Genomic DNA, 19,653 nt, shown 5'->3' with positions numbered 1-19,653 from the left:
ACACCTCCAGGAGGCTCTGCTTTCAGAAATACTTTAAGACTTGGAAAGCCAAACTAACAGCATTATTTAAACAATGTATCCTTCCTAACTGAAAACTCTGGCAACATGAACAACACATACTTGCAGCATGAAATTAAGATAACTATTTGCAAAATTATTTCCCAAGGAATAACCTCTATTTCTGAAAATTAATACGACTTAAGTCTGAGTACTAGTTACCACACATATATAGCAAAGAAGATAAAACTGAAAACTCGTGTCTCAACAAGTGTAGAGCAAAAGCTTGTCTATGAGATTGAGTTTCCTCAGAAAGCATGCTTGTTTTAGGGGAACATCTGTGGATACAAGACATTTTTCAAGTCCAAATGGAACTGTGTGCCACTGTCCCTCCCGTGGTGATAAGAGGTACCTCTGACACTGAAAATGCCCCTTTGGTGGGGCATCATCCAAGGTTGAAAACCACCTGGACAAAATTATGGGCCTAAAATTATGACCCAATTATAATGTAGAAAGACCCAAAGAAGTATAGGGAACAGAGAGTATACAAGCTCATCTCCCTATTATCAGAAATCCCACCATTTCCAAGTGACAATGTAATGATAAATTTAATATAAAAATGCATGCAGTAAATTGATATAGCAGTTATTTTCTTTATCCTAGCCTGTTCCCCAATAAATGTCATAAAAGAGACCAAGATTTATTTAATCAAGGTTTACTGCAATACCTGGTCACTTATTGATCCATTTTAATCCTCTAAACTAATGTGGCTACGTTCTAGCTCAAACCCCCAAGACACTTGCATTTTCCTATTGGCCTTGCTCTCTGGGCTTCAGATACATTTTTTTTCTATGATGTTTCTTCTCCTCCTTTATGTCTCAATCTTCTTTACCCTTCTCTGTCTCCCCCTCCCCTGGCATAACCCTTTTCTCTCTTCTGCCCAGCTGTTGGCTGATTGACAAGGCAGAGAATAAAATGGTAAATTATTAACACAAACTTGAGACAGGAGATTCTTTACGTAAGTACTACAACATATTTCCAGATTGAAGCAAGATATGAGGGCAGAGAAATCAATATTTGAATAACACAAAGATAATCTTCACACACTGCACAAGAACATTATGCCTACATGACAATGTACCCAGTGCAACTGCTACACTAATATCCCAGCATTCTTTGTAACTCAATGGGGAAAAACTTGGACAAGCTGGATGACAGTTTTAGAATGTTTCCCCCAAACAGATAATGTTCATTTTTGCCTGTGTGCTCTTCCTACTGCTTCTGTTCCAGCATGATAGCTGGGCTTTATCAGCTAATCTGATCCAGAAGGTGAATCTAGATATGGAGACTACATGCTTGACACAGGGAGTAGTAATACAAAATCCCCAAGAAAAAGCAGTGAGAAAATAGATCCCTAGGCATTTAAAATGCATTTTCATTCTTGTTCTTTAAATTTATATGGTTCTGAGTCAAGTAATACAAAAGCCAAGCAATATAACCTGCTTATTTTATATATTTTGCAAATAAACAATATCCTATAAGAAAAATAACCAATAACGTACATATTTTTGCATGCAGTGTTAAGGGAATCAAAACTCCTTTATTTTAAAATCAGATTGTCATTCAAGTAGTTACAATGACTATTCTAGCTATAATTCTAGCTGAAAAGTATATCTTTTTCTTATCTGTATTTAAATAGCACCATGACATTTTAAAAGTTAGTACTTGATATAAGCTAGCTAGAGTCTTCAGAGAGGAGCCTCAATTGAGAAAATGCCTCCATAAAAATCCAACTTTAGGCAAGTCTGTAAGACATTTTCATAATGAATGACTGACGGGGGAGGCTCAGGTGGGGTAACCTCTGGGCTACTGGTTCTGGATTCTATAGGAAAGCAAGATGAGCAAGTTATGGGAAGCAAGCCAGTAAACAGCACTCCTCATGGTCTCTGCATTAACTCCTGACTCCAGGTTTCTGTCCTACATGAATTACAGCCTTCACTACTTTTGATAATAATTATGAATAAAATAAACCCTTTCCTCCCCAAGATGGTTTTTGTCATGGTGTCTAATCACAGCAATAGTAACCCTAACTAAGATAATATTGAGGAAAATACTACAATCAACAAAACAATATGCAGTTTCTACTTCCTATTCAGTAATAGAATAAAAATAGTTTAAAAACAGAACATCAAATCCAGAATAAAGTATTCATATTTAAATAACTGTATCGATCAATGAATGGTGGTACATAATAGTGAATATAAGAACAAAATCCAGGCCACAGAGAAGACTCAGAATGAAAAAGAGCCTGCTGCTGTTTAAGCTTGGCAATCTGATCCGACCCCATAACTCCCATAAAAGTCAACAAAACTTGTCTTCTCAAAGCTGTGCTCTTATCTCCAAATGTGTATTGTGGCATACAGACTCTGAGCATTACAAGAACACAGAACAATAAATACATGCATTTTAAAACAAAAGCCTAGCAAACAGCAATCAGGCATGGTGGTATGCCTTAATTCCAGCTACTTGGAAGGCTGGGGAAAGGATCCTTGTGCCCAAGAATTCAACAGCAGTATAGACAAATCATCTGTCCTAAAGCATACAACAGTTCGAGGGATGTATGCTTAATTATGGGTGTCTTGCTCCATAACTGTGGTGGTTTAAATAGGCTTGGCATATGGAAAGGGGGTGTGGCCTTGTTGGAGGAAGTATATTACAGTGGGAATAGGCTTTCAAGCTCCACCCAGTGTGGAAGAGAGCCTCCTCCTGGATACCTGTGGAATCTAGTTTCTCCTGACTGCCTTTGGATCAAAATGCAGAACTCTGGGCTCCTCCACCACCATGTCTGCCTGCAGGATGCTGTGCTTGCCACCAGGATGATTAAATGTTTTCCTTTATAAGAGTTGCCTTGGTCATAGTGTCTCTTCACAGCAATAAAAACCAAACTAAGACCATCACACTCCCATCTACTGCTTTGATACAGTTGTCCCTTCCTGAATCTGGAGCTATGCTTCCTGTCCAGGCTCCAGAGGGCTGCAATTGCAGGTACAAACAACTACACTCTGCCTTTAAATTGGATGCAGGTAAGGACTGTACACTCAGATCCTTGTACTTGTACAGTAAATGCTTTTATCAGATGAAGATTCTTAAACACATTTACACTTCATTAGTGTATGTCAGACCACTAAAATACTGTTACTGTACTACACAGTAACATACCTACGGTATTTAAGGTTAAATCAGTCATAAAATTATTGTGTGATGTTTTAGTACTGCTAAATCTTATTTTTTGTTTGTTTTTAGTTTTCCAGACTATGCAAGGTGGGGAAATGGGTAACTCTGCCACCCCTCTGCCTCATTTCAGGAAAATGGAATACTCAGCATGGCTTGTGTTTCATTAAGGTTCCTTGAGGATCTGCTAAATGGTACAAATCCTTGAACGAAGGGATGCCTTTTTACCTCTTTCTCTTTTTTCTTTTTGTCATCTTCTTTCTTTTTCTTACTTTCTGGCATGAGGTCATCAAGCCAACTGAGTTCTCTCTTTGTGAAACAGAGATCCATGAGCTTGCGCACAAAGACTAATGCAAGAACCTGAAGAAGATGGGAGAGACAGAAACATAATACATACACTGAGAGAAATAGAGCAAATTTGCTAAAGTAAATACAATAGGAAATGCTGCATTCATTTTGTTTAAAAATCTGTTTACACTACAGAGAAATCCTGTCTCAGAAGCCCTCTGCCCACTCCAAATTTAGTTCACACTTATTAAAAAGCAAAGTTATTTATTTGTATCTTCCTAAAAGTTGTTCTGCCCTTCTCAATAAAGATTTTACTTTATGTAAGTACCTATCATAAAAAAAAAAAAAAAAAAAAAGCTTTGCAACTCTTTGATACTGCATTAGAATACCCGGTCTCAGGTCTGAGCTTTAGTTTTCTTTGTTTTAATTTTTTTATTAGATATTTTCTCCATTTACATTTCAAATGCTATCCCCAAAGCCCCCTATACCCTCCCCCCACCCTGCTCCCCTACCCACCCACTCCTACTTCCTGGCCCTGGCAGTCCTCTGTACCTGTACTGGGGCATTTTAGTTTTCAATGAGGAAGGGTGTACGTAGTTTGCTATCCTGTAACAGTTCCTGTGACTGTTTGCAGATGGGACTGGCTTTTTTTCCTCACTGTTTCATCTTTCCTTGTTTTCTCCTCATTTAAAAGTAACTCTCTTCATAAACGTTTTAGAGCACCATTTAGTTTAGATCGAAACCTTCCATCTATTTGTGTTACAAATACTTTCTCTTGGCTCAAAGTACAACTCTTCAACTCTGTACTGTTCAAAATACCTCCTCTTACATAAAAACACTTCACATGGCTAAATATCTTTATCATGCTTTTACCAGTAAGTTTTCCCATCTTCTTTAAAAGTTTTTTTCTTACTGGGATAAAGATATTTTCCTACTACAACTCTATTTCCACCTCTTAAATTTTGAGTTCATGCAGGATTTCTTTTTTTTTTTTTTTAAAGATTTATTTATTATATGTAAGTACACTGTAACTGTCTTCAGACACTCCAGAAGAGGGCGCCAGATCTCATTACCGATGGTTGTGAGCCACCATGTGGTTGCTGGGATTAGAACTCTGGACCTTCGGAAGAGCAGTCGGGTGCTCTTACCCACTGAGCCATCTCACCAGCCCAGGATTTCTTTTTTAATAAGAGGTTACCTTATAGACAGTTAATTATCAACATCATATATTAAACTTCCTGATGAACAAAATGACCACCTATAATAAGATAATCTGTCCATGGTAATAATCCAGTTGCAATGTAGACACACACACACACACACACACACACACACACACACACACCCCTCGCCCCATCAGTCTGCTTCTGGTCTTATTACTCACTGTTATGCTAGTTCCACACTGTGTGGACTTAACAGACAATATGATGGAAGCATAGAGAAGTAGACATTAAAACTCCATTCTTAATTATACTTATCTGATTTCTTATTTTCTTTAAGTCTAGATTTTTAACAAAAACATAACTTTTAATAATAAGGAATAATATTTATACAGTTTGACGTGCCTGACAATTATACCCATGTACTCCACACTCAGAAGATACAGAACATTTTTCCCAGCCGGGTTTTTAAAACCTGACTTTTTTTTTCTCTAATATTTTAGATCTCTTTTAAAAATTAATTAACTAGTTAGTTAATTAATTTGCATCCCAAACATCACCCCCACTTCTCTTTCTCCAATTTTTAAAATAATTTTTCTGATTCACAATACAACCATCATTATCATGACACACATTTCAAATAAAACTAGTAAAAGTCATGCTTTAGTGCTACATCCTATCTACACATACTACTTCAAAGAATGGGGGTTTTATAACACTCAAGTTCACTGCAATCTATTGTTAGGACTTTATGAACTCCAAATCCCACTTCCTGTTCAATTCTGTCCCCTACTAAAAACAAGTTGAAGCTACAACCCCAGTATTTCCATGTGTGGAAAAGGGTTTTTGCAGACATAGTTAAGATAATTAAGGTGGATGGAGTTAAGAGTAGTGCAAGCAACTACAACACTCTGACTGGTGTCCTTATAAAATGGTCACGCCGTGTGCAAACCAAGTCAGAGACATGCTGGGACAATTCAGATTGTCACCATGCTACCTTGCAAAGAACCTAAGAAGCAGTGAAAGGGGGACTCCCTGCAGGTTTCAGAAGGTGATCCTGAGCCTATACCCTGACTTCACACTTTCAGTTTCCAGAATTTGTACATAGTAATTTTTTGTAGTTTTAAGACACAAGGATTGTGAAACTGCAAAAAAAAAAAAAAAAAAAAAAAAAAAAAAAAAAAACAAAAATATTACAAAGCTTATTTTTTTTTTAAAAAATGTGTCTCATTTTTAATCCTTTTATTTCAGTTTACACTTAGACATTTTCTAGAGTTTAGCTACTACTATAAGATTGTTATTTTCCATGTTAAACACTACTACTGAGGTAGATACTATCTAATACTACTGGTGTTCTTATCCAGATACTCAAAATCCAACTGTTACCAATAGTAAGGTTCTCCATCTCTTTTCTTTATGTGAGTATATATGCTGATAATTCCTTTTGATGCTCAAGTATCACTCTCTGCCTTATTATGGTATATGATGCTAATTAATAGTGCTAAGCTTGTACGCTGCTAGCATTTTAAGCTGGTTACATTTAAATAAGAAGATACTATAGATACTTCCACAACTTCACTAGGTTTAATACTGAGCCCTTACTAGTGTTTCCTTAGGAAAATTTCTACCTTTTCCTTATCTCTAGAAATATGATCAATATCTGACTTTTAACATTCACCAACCTGAGCCTAGTATTCTCAGCTACTTTTTTGGTTTCGTCTTGCATCTGGACTATGCCCTGGTTTAACCCTCTGCTTGGCCCACAAGTGAAAATTCATTACATAGAACAGTAATAACCCACTTCCTATAGATTAAGAAATGGCAAGTCATAGGCCCTAGGTTAAACATGGGCCAACAGCCATTTTTGTAGAGCTCATGAACCAAGAATGAATTTAATAGAAAACTTTTAGAATAATTCTGAGAATAGAGGTTTTTCTGTTTTCCTTCTTTATTCCTTCTTTATCTCACTGCTAAAAATCAAATGCCATCTTTTCACATTCTAAGCAATACTGAGTAACACCCCCAACTTTGGCAATAAATGCAGTATTGACCTTGAACCTGAACAGAGTGAAATGTTCCCTCAGTGAAAGAGAATGTCATCCTTCTCTTTAGTACTTCTGCATGAAAAAAAAAAAAAAGTCTGACCACTCCTTTAATTTTATAAGGAACAAATTATAAAAATGTATTTCTCCTTTACATTATTCAAGTACATACAGAATCTTCTCCTGAGCAACAAAACCTAAAGTATTTACTATCTGCCCCTTTACAGAGAAATATTCACTGACCCCTGTGTTCTAGGTGTCCAATGTACTGAAGTCCACTGGAGTCTCTTGTGCATCTGTGGCTACATCTCTTTTCTTCTTGAGCTTACATAAACACTTTATTCTCTCATTTTCTTTTACCCCAGACTTGGGAGAGACTGGTCTACTACTGGTTTTTACTACATTTATTTTGCCTTAGTAGATAGTAAAGCCTATGTATAGTGCACATCTTCCTCCGAGTATATAACCCTACCTGTGCTCAAAGCTTCAGAAACATTTTATTATAATGTTTTTTTCCTTAAGTCCATAGGATTCTTTAGGTTGGCATTTTGTATAGGGTTTAATTTATAAATCTGTAAGGATACTTTAATAGTTTCAAACTGACATGAAATTTAACTGCAATCAGGAAGTATTACTCACTGGCCTTAACAATTGAGTCTTTTAATGTTTTGTAAGCTAAATCACTATCTTTTATATAGTACTCATAAAAAGACAAATATTACCTATCTGCATAATTCTTGGGCAAAAAATAATAATATTGAATGGTGATTTAATGAATTATGTGAATTATGACTTATTGATATCCTCTATGGCCTGCCTAAGTCTTAAACCTTTAGATCTGTCAATTTCTGAAAAAGACACATTGTAGAATCCCACTTCAAAGCCAAGATAGTTTAGTTGCTTTGCTTTATGCATCTGCCTATCACATTTGTTCTATGAACATCCTAAGTACCAGATTTACTTAGAAAATAGAGCCCTCCAGTCCAAGAACTAAAATATTAAAAATAAACAACTTCAGAATATGAGAATACTCAAAATGGAAAGTACTAGTTTATAATTAGAAACAGTTCATCAATATTTTAAAAATAATTCAAATATTTATAGGATACATTTCTTCCTCAGGGCCAATTATAATATTTTAAACATTACAATGAAAATAATTCCACTATGAATTAATAACAAAATAAATTTGAAAAATTCACCATCATGGGAAATACTACTGCAGCAGCAGAGGCTTTGATCACCCACAGCAGGACTAGGCAGGTCAGCTGGACGACCGTGAACACGTGCACCTTCCACAGGGGGACATAGCGGAGGTAGATTAGGTCGGGCTGGTGCTTGGCAGGCATTCCAAATAACTTGATACGGTCAAAAAACTACACATGTAATGAAGAAAAAGAAAAGAACCCATCAACAAAAAAATCTTAACTATTTAAGAAATAATAATTTTTAGGTGTGTGTGTGTGTGTGTATTTTATATGAAACTATAAGATCTTGGGTATGCTCTAATAGTACTGAACAATGTTCTGGGCAAGAATTTCTGGATATAAAGAGAAAGGAGAAAGAAAAATACGATCAAAGCAGACAGCTGGTGCTTTATACCAGTAATCATACAATTATTGACAATGAGGCAGAAGACTATTGTAGGTTCAAGCTAGCCTATGAGGGTAGGCCTGCCTCAAAATTATAATATTTGGATAAATGTATCTTATATAGTCAAGTTCCAAATGCACTGAATCTCCTTGAACTGTTTCCAGGATGTAAAATTAAATATGAACAGTCTTCTAAGGTTTTTCTAAGCTTAATACTACTAAGGCTATGAAAAGAAATCAGCAAATCACCCATTGCATGTTTTGAAATTTAATTTCCTCATTTATGACCTGGAAATAACCTACTGACCTCACAAAACTGTTATAAAAATTAAGTAAATAAGATAGTATCATCATTCCTTCCCCATGGTAGATGTGGTGGTTTGCATGAAAATGGCCCCCATATGCCAATAGGGAGTGTCACTATTAGGAGGTGTGGCTTTGTTGGAAGAGAAGTTGGGCTTTGAGGTCTGATGCTCAAAAGCTAGCCTAGCATGGCATTCACTTCTGCTGCCTATGGATCAAGATGCAAAACTTTCAGCTACCTTTCTAGCATCATGTCTGCCTGCCTGCTACCAGGCTTGCCACTATGCTGACAATGGACCTCTGACCTGTAAGTCACCTCCAACTAAATGTTTTCCTTTAATAAGAGTTGTTGTGGTCTTTGGCTCCCTTTACAGCATTGAAACCCTCTAAGACACTGTAAGTTGTTGTGGTCTTTGGCTCCCTTTACAGCATTGAAACCCTCTTAGACCCTCTAAGTTGGTACCAGGAACTGGGGTATTGCTTTAAGAGGCTTGGCCATGCTTTTGTTTAGAGGAATGTTGAGATTGGGACTTTTGAGTTAGAAAAGCAGCGAAGCTTAACGGGCCAAAGTAGTAGGAACACTGAAGATAGTGGTGCAAGGGTGATTTGAACTCAAGAGGTTTTTACGAAAAGAATAAGAACTAAAAAAGAATAGTATATGCATTTCTTTTCTTGGCCAAAAAATCTGCCAGAAGCTAAGTTGAAGAATTATGGATCAAGCTCTGTTAGAGGATAGGTCTGGATTGCTTAGCATTGACTGTGTTTCTTGGTTATTAGTGGCTATGGCCATGCTTACACATACTTATAATGAAAAGGAGCAAGCTGGGCATGTAAACATACAAAATGTACCACTCGAGGAGAAAAGGAACACCAGGAAGGGGGATGGAGATAAAAAAAAAAAGATTAAAGAAAAGCCTGAAAAATGGAATAAAGGGATTGGTGGCCTCAGGGCAAATTGCCACCCACCTAACCTTCCAACCTGTTAAAAGGAATGAAAGGAAACCTTAGAGCTGGGCGTGGTGGCAACAGCCTTTAATCTCAGTCCTGAGAAAGCAGAGGCAAGTGGATTTCAGAATGCCAGGCTAGTCTGTTTCAGGACAGCCAAGCCTAGGCAGTTGAAGGAAACCATCAAAAACAGAAATCTGGTAAAGAGGCCTGAATGAAGAGGCAATGTACCAGCCCCAGCAAGCTGCAGAACTTGGCAGTTTCAGCCACATGGGTCTGGCTTTAAAGTCAAAGATAGAAGAAAGGGATTATAACTTCTCCTTCCAGGACTAAGGAAGGTCCATGAGGCCTAGCATGTGTCCAGGGTGTGCCTGTATGGAGGCCTAGAGAGACCACTATGTGAAGCTGTGAAGTTAAAGCCTGAATTGCCTTGGAGACCCCAAAAATGTTGGAAATGGCAGAGCTGTGTGATATCTACTGAGGAAAGTTGCCTAGAGGGAGTGGAAGCTACCCAAGAGAAAGTAGTGTGCTGCCATCCATCAACAAAGTTGACAGGAGTTGGAAATCTGCAGAGCGCTTTGACATCAGCCATGGGGATGCCGAGTTCCTACCCCAGCTGGTTTCCAGTGTTTCCTCACTGTGCTCACTTTTGGAACGATAATGTATATCCTGTTCCACTGTACAGTAGAAGTATGTGATCTGCTTTTTCATTTTGATTATATATTGCAATTAAGAGGTTACATTTAGTCTCAGAAGAGACTCTGAACAAGTTTGAGACTGTTACAGTCTCTACATAGAGACTTTTGATGTTGAACTCAATGTATTTAGCATTATGATATGGCTGCAAGTCTCTGGGAGCCAGGGAGTGGAATGTGGTGGTTTGAATAAAAATGGCCCCATAGGCCCATATGGAGTAGCACTATTAGCAAGTGTAGCCTTGTTGGATTAGGTGTGTTACTAGGGGGTGGGCTTTGCTGTCTGATGCTCAAGCTAGGCACAGTGTGGCATTTACTTCCGCTGCCTATGGATCAAGATGTAGAACTCTAGTAAGTACCATGTCTGCCTGTTTGTCACCATGCTTTCCACTATGACGACAACAGACTTGAAACTGTGAGCCAGCCCCAATTAAATGTTTTCATTTATAAGAGATGCCATAGTCATGGTAGCTCTTCCCAACAATAGTATCCCTAACTAAGATATTGACATGATTTAAAAAAAGAAAAAAAATTGCTGGCTTTGGGAAGTGTTGACAGCTACCTTTACATCAATGAGTGACCTTGGAACAGAGGTTTTTCTTAAGAAGCAGCAGCCACTGTGGGAATCACTGCTAATCTACACAGTTTCTATTCAAGTCTGTATAAACCTGAGTAAATTGTAGCAGGTTGTTTCCACAAAGCATGGTGATCACTGGCTCTAGTCCCCTTACTGCATAACCTCCACTGAACCCTACTGCCTCAACGTCCTGGTCCCCCTTTCCATCAGTCATCATTTAAGAATTACAGAAAACAAATCTCTGTGCTAGTCTTCCTTGTGACATACACATTTATAAAAGCCAGGTCTTTCCATCTTGACCCTTTGGTCCACCCTCACTACACTAGTCTTCACCGAGCAGAGCAGATATGTGACCTTTCATTGGACGTTAGTAAAAGGAGGTGAGAATCATCTCATTCTTTGGGGTAAGATATATAATGAGCAATAATTACTCAGTAAATGTCTATTTGATGCAACCAGACCAAAAATAGTCACAAATACAACGTTTGCAATTTTTAAATAGTTCCATTATTAAATACTTGCCTGAATTCCTTTCAACGATGAAACTCCCATATAAAGAAAAACACCGTACAAAACTGGCATTGGGATAAACTGTAAATAAAATTTCTACAATTAGGACTCATCATTCTGAAATAACTTTACAGTAATAAGTGCACAGAAATATATTTGATGAGTAACTATGGTGACAGAACTAAAAGTTCTTTTGTGATAAGGACTGGGCCAACATTCCAACAAGAAAGAAGCAAATAGGTGTATTGATGATACATTTGAGAGGCAGTTGATCTACAGACCATTCATTAAAAGGGACTGTGCTCAGGTATGAGGAGCAAGAGCACTCCAGTAAACAGTTTAAAAAACAGCCTTTCTGTGCTTCAGCTTGCTGTACAAATTAAATTTCTTCAAACACACCATTCAGCAAAGTAGCTGACACATCACCATTCACTAAAGTACTAAAATACTGTTGCCCAGCACCACTGCAGTGGAACAGGGTTTGCTAATAATATCCTTCAAACATTCCAGCACACAAATTCCAAACCCCCATCCTGGCATGTAGCTGTAAGAAAACCTGGCTGTGTATATGAAATTAAAAGATATTTTAAATAGCTACTATCAAATTAAAAATAACAGCAATAATATTAATTACCACGATAAGCTGGCATAAAGAACATTGTGAAGGGGGTACACTTGTGTATATGTGGATGTGAACTGCCTGGTGCCTTCCTCCATCATGTTCTACCTTTTTATTTAATTTACTTATTTGTGTGTTTAACTGTTTTTCAAGGCAGGATTTCTACGTTAAACAGAGTCCTGGCTGTCGTGCACTTGCTCTGTAGACCAGCTGGTCTTGAACTCACAGAGATTCTCCTTACTCCTGCATACTGGGATCAAAGGAGTGTGTCAGCATGTCCAGTCCTTTAGAATTACCACCACCACTAATCACCATCACCATCTAGAGACAGACAGGGCCCTTTACCACATCTAGAGACAGGGCCCTTTACCACATCAGTTAGGCAAAACTGGCTAGCTAATAATCTCAGAGGACGCATGTGCCTCACTTCCAGGGTGACAGGATGTCAGGCTCTTTACTCATGGGTGCTGGGGATCTGTACTCACGATTTATGCCTGTACAGCAAGCACCTCACCAATTGAGACAGGCACAGTAACACAATTTTATGAAAATCTATAGTTTTTAAAACAAAGTGTAATTATAGAATAGCATTGTTTTACATTTTGTAATCCTCTTTAGTACTGCTTAGCAGGAAACAAAAAGGGTCTTCAATTTGTGCCTGTACTTAGTATATGACAACATGCTGCAACAGCCTCTTTTGAATTCAATACATGGAATCCCTGCCATTCACAGATATGTAGCCTTTAGAATGAAAGACCCTGGTAGAATCCCGACGGGATGGTAGAGGCTCCAAAATGCCCTTGAGCAGACTTTGAAAATCTGTTCTAGGAAACATAAACATAAGTGTAAAAATGTAATTATAATAGTACTTAAGGTTACAGTGACGATAACTGCCAGAACAGCGAACTTACTTCCTTTCTTCCTTCGTGTGTGTGTGTGTGTGTGTGTGTGTGTGTGTGTATGCTTGCATGCCTACACACAAGCGCATGCACATCTTGATGTGTATGTGGAGATCAAAGGAAAACTTGCAGTAATCAGATCTCCTTCCAGTATGTGCATTCTGAGCATGAAAGTAATCTTGTCAAACCTGGCATCAGCAAGTGCCCTTACTGACTGATCCATCTTGCCTGCCCTTGTATTTCAATGCAGGGTCTCATACTGAGCCTAACATAGCCTGGGACTCGCTATGTAGTGCAGGCTAGCTTTAACTTACAATTCTGTTTTCGTCCCATCTGCACCCTATCCTTGCCCAACTGCTAGGACTATAGACATGTGCCTCCATACTCAATTCTACCAGACTAAGTTAAATAACAGAACTGAGGACCAGCCAATGGATCTGTAAGTCAAAGCCCTGCTATGTAAGCCAGACAAATTTTAGTGTTGTCTCTGGAGCGAGCCAATTATAGAAGGTCAGAAACTGATTCTTAAAAGTTATTCCGTGACCTTCATATTCCCACTATTGTACATGTGTACACAGGAACACACACATTTTTTTTTCTTAATTTAAATCACTAAGTTGAAAGAACTGTCTGTGAAGAATTATTTTTGAAAAGTGAAAAATCAATATCGAGTCTGCGTTTTATTTTAAAGTGTTCTTCATAATAAGTTGAGTTTTATTTTGTATACAACATATAATTCATTAGAAAAGATGTAAGGGGAAAATTTCAAAGCGCTTCAATGGGCCCTCACCCCCAAAAGAATACATAAAATACTTCTCTTGTCTCCAAGTTCCTTTAAAATACAATCAGTACTATACATCACTGCAATGTTAGTTTACCTATCAATTTCATTGATAGGCTGTGGAGTCTCTACATGAAAACAACACTGTATCCTATTTATTGCTCCCTCCCATGCCTAAGGGCACAGCAAGTCGTTCATAGACACTTGGTACTTAACGAGACTGGTAAAGACTCCATGAAATGAGCCCAAGAAATTCCAACAATAAAGAACATCCTTTAACGCTAGCACACAGGTCTCGTCAACTGTAGAAATGCGGTCAACTTTTATTCAACCATTTTCTTTAAAACAAAAATAAAAAAGCAAAGACAAATATGGAATTGGATTTTTACATGATAAATAAAAACTTTCAGACTAGATACTTTGCTACACAATTGATTTTTTTTTAATCCCTATTTTCTGTAGGATATACATCTGCAAAATGTGAACATAAGAAAAATGTGATTACCAAAATTTCTTATATGCTTCACTGGTAATTTTGTTTTTGTTTTATTGTTTTCTAGTGTTTATTTGCTACTTTCATTTTATGTGCTCTATAATGAAACACATTATGTATAAAGAACATATTAAGTTCATTAACAGTACTTTAAAGAAACCAATTTTGGTACATATTGTTCGATTACTTTCGATACTATGGTCTAGCCACCTGTTGATTAACTTCTAATTGCAGACTGTAACTAATGGATCTATAAGCTATAATTTATAAACCCACATGCTTACTACACAAGAAAAATCACTGCCAAATGGTATTTTTAAACTTTTATGGATTTTTAAATTACAGGTGAAAAAAGTTGACAATGTTTTATTTCTTTACAGCTAAGTATAAATGTTAAGGTAAATAAGATTGTTGAACACTGCCACAAGGGTTTTACCTTTAATACTGAAGTCATGAACACAGAGAGGCCCATCAGGATAAAAATCATCAGCCCTGTAACTCGCTGTTCACGAATTCCCAGAAACTTGGGCTGTTCCCCTGGAGCAGAACATTCAGACTCTACTTTTAAGCTGTTGACATGACTTATAGACAACACTGTTGCAGCCACAAACCACGGCAGGCCCATGATAGAGCAGACTCCCAACATGACACCAACCATAAGCAAGTCAAGGTGATAGCCAGCTCCTTTCTGAAGAGGGAAATGGACACTTGTAAGTCTAGATTGTTCCTTCGTTTTAAAATTCTGAATTAATTATAAAGGGAGAATGTTATGGAAATTATTGCAGGCCCTTAAAGAAGGCTTTCAGAGTTACCTTGAGTTTGTGTTCTTTTCTGTTGATGATTACAGCTGTGATCTGCTGGTCCATAAAGATGAGAATAGTACAAAGGAGAGCTGGGACTGCTGCAATTAGTAAGGTCCACCAAGGGTTATCTCCCAAAGGGCTTATGATCCAGCCCCTACTTGGATCAGTGGGCTATTAAAGTTTAAAAATAAGAAAAAAGGTTATTTCTTTATTGTATTAAATTTCCACAGCACATAAGTGGATCTATTCCATAAAATACCAAGGAAGAGAAAAAAGGCTGGATTAGGATGTGTGGCAAGTTATTCACAAAGACAGAAGAAATCGATCCTGTGCCTAGTAGTATGCCCTTGTCATGGGACTTGCCCGCTCTTTATAAAGAGTGGTATCTATTCCCTCTTCTTCAATTCAAGACAATCTTGTAACTGAATACACTATGGTAGAGATTTGACTAGAAATGGCCCCCATTGACTCATGTGTTTTGAATACTTGGCCCAAAAGGAATGGCACTGTTAGGATATGTGGCCTTGTGGGAGGAAGCATGTCACTATATGAGCGGGCTTTGAGGTCTCCTATGCTCAAGCTACACAACCAGTGGGGCACCCAGTCTCTCCTTGCCACCTGCATATCAAGATGTAGAATTCTCGAGTCCTCTAGCACCATGTCTGCCGGCACACTACCATGTTCCCATCATAACAATAATGGACTAAACCTTTGAACTGTATCCCAAATAAATGTTTTCCTTTTTGAGACTTGCCAAAGTGACATGTATGGTTTTCCATTCTGAATTTAAACCTGAAGTTTCTTAACCCCTCCAAGTCCTAAGATGACAACTGTGGTGTTGAATACAGTTCCTTTCAGGGAAGACACGAAATAGAAGTGGGGAAGAGAAAGATTACTACTCCAAATGTTTCGGTCCAGGGTGGTAAATGAAGCTAGACTGCCCCCCCACAAAGTCACGAGATGACGAGACATGTGGAAAGTGTAAGGATGACCAGAGCACAGCCCACCCGGACAAGCCCACCTGCTAAAGTATTATAAACAGAGGTTGATTATTCCAAGACAATTTTGGAGTTGAACTCTTGGTTTTGTTTGTTTAAATTTGTTTATTATAAAGAGACAAGGTGGTGCTACTCAGTCTAGGCCAGCCTGGAACTCACTAGTTAGTCCACGCCGGACTCACAAGTCTTCTGCTTCCACTTCCTCAGTTTAGAATTACAGACATGCATCACAGTGCCCACCTCAGAGAATGTGTTTTGACAAGGTTTGGCATGCCGAGACAAGATAAATAAACTAGAATAACTATATAACTAGATAAATAAACTAGAACACTTTAACACGGCCCCATGTACACTATCTATGGTGAAATAAATCTCTTTGGCACCAACTCCTAAATTACCTTGTGTTAGATTCTGTAAGTCAGTGGTGACGTCACGGCAAGGTACCATGAGTCAGAATTGGCCCAAACAACTATTGACAAAAATCTGGCACCTTACCAGATTTAAACACATTTCAATGATGTAACATGAAACTGATTCTTAGAAAAAAACACTATAGATGTGAATTAGAGGATTTTGTACTCTGAAGGACAAGAGATACTAAAATTTAAATTTATATTTGTCAATGCAAAAGGAAAATTGAGAAGTGCAGTTCACAAGAGCTCTTATCTAATAAGAACAAGGTCCTGGGTTCAAGCCCTTTCCTCGCTAAGTAGTTTGGTATTTTCAAAACCAAATAGCCAATGTTTTAATACTTACCTCGAACTTTTCAGGAACATGAAGTTTAGGAGACGGAATTCCTACAAGGTAGTCAATTGCAACCATTATTACTATTGTGAGAAATACAGCAAAGTCACTGATTGTTGATCGTACCTATAGTAGAGGGGTTACAATGATATAAACAGGATTACTTCCTATCCTTTCTATATAATTCATATCTTTCTCATAAAATATCACTAATACATGGATGAGACTTTTAATAATTAACAATGTTATATAAGTTTATGTCCATCTCATCCCAAAACCTAAGAAACAACTCACTACATCACAACTACCTTCCACTATCTCACAGTACTATTACCTGCCTCCTATGGGCTCGGATATGATATATCCGTGTGTGTGTGTGTGTGTGTGTGTGTGTGTGTGTGTGTGTGTGTGTGAACGACAGGGTTTCTTTGTCCTGGAATTAGCTCTGTAGACCAGTATGGCCACAAAACTCAGAGATTTGTCTGTGTCTGCCTCCCAGGTGCTGAGATGAAAGGCATGTGACAGCATGCCTGGCCAATATTATTTTTTACTAAAAGGAATTTCTTTTAACTATTTAGCATAAAGCACTAACTTTAAATAATAAATTCTTGCTTTGAAATAAACCAAATAAATGAAAACAAAAGTATTACCAAAATTCAATCCAGTTACCTTGGTAGGAAAATATCTCTTGGTCTTAAACTGCTTGAGGAATGAAGACAGAAAGAACGTCGTGAAAAACAAGACGACACACCAGAAGAGCACGTCAGGAACATAAGGCCCATGCGGCCCACAAGCTGATCCCACAAACATACCATGGAAGGTCTTACACTCCTGAATGGGCAGGAGAGGAAGGAGATGAAGACTTTCAAGTATTCAATCATCCAACTCATGAACATGGTTGGATCTAAGATGTCAATGTCATGCTTTACCTAGAGAGCTTCTGTTAGGCTAACTATACATCATCATGTAGAGATATAATATTCCTATCAAAATCACTCATAGAACATTTCACCAACTTTCTCCTTTCTTTTGACCACATGTTCCATTTAGAGAAGGCTCATGAAACATTTCCTCTGCATCCCTGTAGGCCACTACTGCAGTGTTTGAATGGAAGGTTTAAAAATCACTACTGCAGTCTCTACAGATACTGAGTGGAGCATGGATAAAGCACTTCCTTAAAAGACAACGGGAGGCAGGAATGGTGGCAAACATCTGTAATCTTTATCTCTCTCAAAGTGAAGCAGACAGACAGGGAATTCAAGGTGAGTCTCAGCTATTTATAATGTGATGCCAAACCTGGAATAAATGAGACTTAACCCATCACCCATTTCCTAGAAAAAGCAGGGAAAAAAAACCAATCAATTTAGCTCTGATTTGATTAAAACATCGCCTTTCATGAGCAGCAAAGTGGTCATTAAAATTTTAATGAAAACACCACATTCTGGCCTGGTGCTATAGCTCAGCAGTAAAGCACTTGCCTAGCACATGTGCAGTCCTGGGTATAAGCAGCAGTTCTCAACCTGTAGGTTAAGACTCCCATGGGCATCATACATCAGATACTTACACTATGATTCATAACAGTAGCAAAATTACAGTTTGAAGTAGCAATGAAACAATTTTATGGTGGGGGTCAGCAACTGTATTAAAGGGTTGCAGCGCTAGGAAGGTTGAGAACAGTGGTCTGAGGCCTGACACACCACTTAAAACAAACAGATACAACAATGGCTGCAGAAATGGCTGCCTGAAATTCCAGTCTGAGAGGGATCTAATACCTTTTTCAGCCTTTGTGAGTATCTGCACTCATGTACACACCCACTCACATGGAGATAAATAACAATTGAAATAACAGAACAACGTATTTTGAAAACAATCTACATATTCATTATCAAGAAGGAAAGTTAAGCATAATCAGAAAAGGCTGAGAAAAGCTGGACATGGGGACTAAGATTTTGAATCTTAGCAGAGGGGAGGCTGAGAAAGGAAGACTGCGACAAATTCTAGGCCAGTACAAGCTACATGTGAGACAACCTCTAAAACACAACAGGCAGAGAGAGATAAAAGCCAGGTTCCCACAGACCTAAGATACTTCTCAATCCCTAATATACTTACAGAAACAGTAAGGTTTCCCCAGGAAATACTGTATGCTGTTATATTCTTCCTCTTCCACAGTTCTAGGGTTTCGTTGCTAGGGTTAGATGGCTCAGCACATACACATCTGAAAAATAAGCAGAATAAAATTTTAAGGATCCTACACTTAATTTTTATTTTTTTCTAAATCAATTGCACAAGGTGGTAAATATCTCAGCATTTCTTCCATGTAGCAAACATGCAGAGTAGGAGATGAAATAGAAAGCAGAAGCAGGGTACCCCAAATCAAGAGTTATAAAGAAAGAATTTGTTTTCTGCAGTGGAGGCAGAAAGAGGAAAAAAGAGAAAAAAAGAGAATGTCTGTCAATGACAAATTTACTTAAAAACCATGATTAAATATAACATTTGGGAAGGATAAAAAAGACACCCATTTACAGTAAGACTTTTATCACAATCTTATCTCCTTGGCCTGCCTCCACAGCTCTCCCTTGCTTTCAAGCACAAGACAGGGTTTCTTTGTGTAGCCTTGTGTGCCCGGGAACCAGCTCTGCATGGCAGGTTGAACTGTGGTCTTTCAATGCCAACAAACCCACAGCACCATTGCTCTACTCCTGCTCTGTCTTTGATCTTAAACTTATATTTAGCATGTTGTTAGCACAGACCACAATTCCAGCACCCTGGAGGCACAGGCAGGAGGAGTAAGAGTTCAAAGTCATCCTTTGCTAGTTAGGCAACCTGAACAAAAGATAAGAAACCAATTTCCCCCTGGTGCAGCTAGGGATGGAACCCAGAGCCTTAGGCATGACAGGCTATCACTACCTAAATTCTTAGCCAGTAAAACTCTTCTACAAATAAAAGAGCTTTACATTCAGATGTGATAGATGATGA

At 38.1% G+C, this 19,653-nt stretch overlaps 1 protein-coding gene across 5 annotated transcripts in view; it reads right to left on the bottom strand.

Moving 5' to 3' along the window:
* Positions 1 to 19,653, bottom strand: part of Slc4a7 (solute carrier family 4 member 7) — a 91,272-nt gene that overhangs the window by 8,570 nt on the left and 63,049 nt on the right. For all 5 annotated transcript variants that reach the window (XM_021181295.2, XM_029468782.1, XM_021181294.1 and 2 more), the window contains 8 exons: positions 18,787 to 18,892; positions 17,347 to 17,508; positions 16,690 to 16,803; positions 14,945 to 15,106; positions 14,569 to 14,820; positions 11,353 to 11,421; positions 7,921 to 8,094; positions 3,457 to 3,588 (listed from right to left, as the gene is read on the bottom strand). In XM_021181295.2, coding sequence (XP_021036954.1) covers positions 3,457 to 3,588; positions 7,921 to 8,094; positions 11,353 to 11,421; positions 14,569 to 14,820; positions 14,945 to 15,106; positions 16,690 to 16,803; positions 17,347 to 17,508; positions 18,787 to 18,892 — 1,171 coding nt within the window. The remainder of the gene's footprint in view (positions 1 to 3,456; positions 3,589 to 7,920; positions 8,095 to 11,352; positions 11,422 to 14,568; positions 14,821 to 14,944; positions 15,107 to 16,689; positions 16,804 to 17,346; positions 17,509 to 18,786; positions 18,893 to 19,653) is intronic.

Source organism: Mus caroli, chromosome 14 (genome assembly GCF_900094665.2).
Source record: "Mus caroli chromosome 14, CAROLI_EIJ_v1.1, whole genome shotgun sequence".
Taxonomy (NCBI): domain Eukaryota; kingdom Metazoa; phylum Chordata; class Mammalia; order Rodentia; family Muridae; genus Mus; species Mus caroli.
Note: the sequence above shows the minus strand (reverse complement) of the source record. Positions and strands in the feature narration are given on the sequence as shown.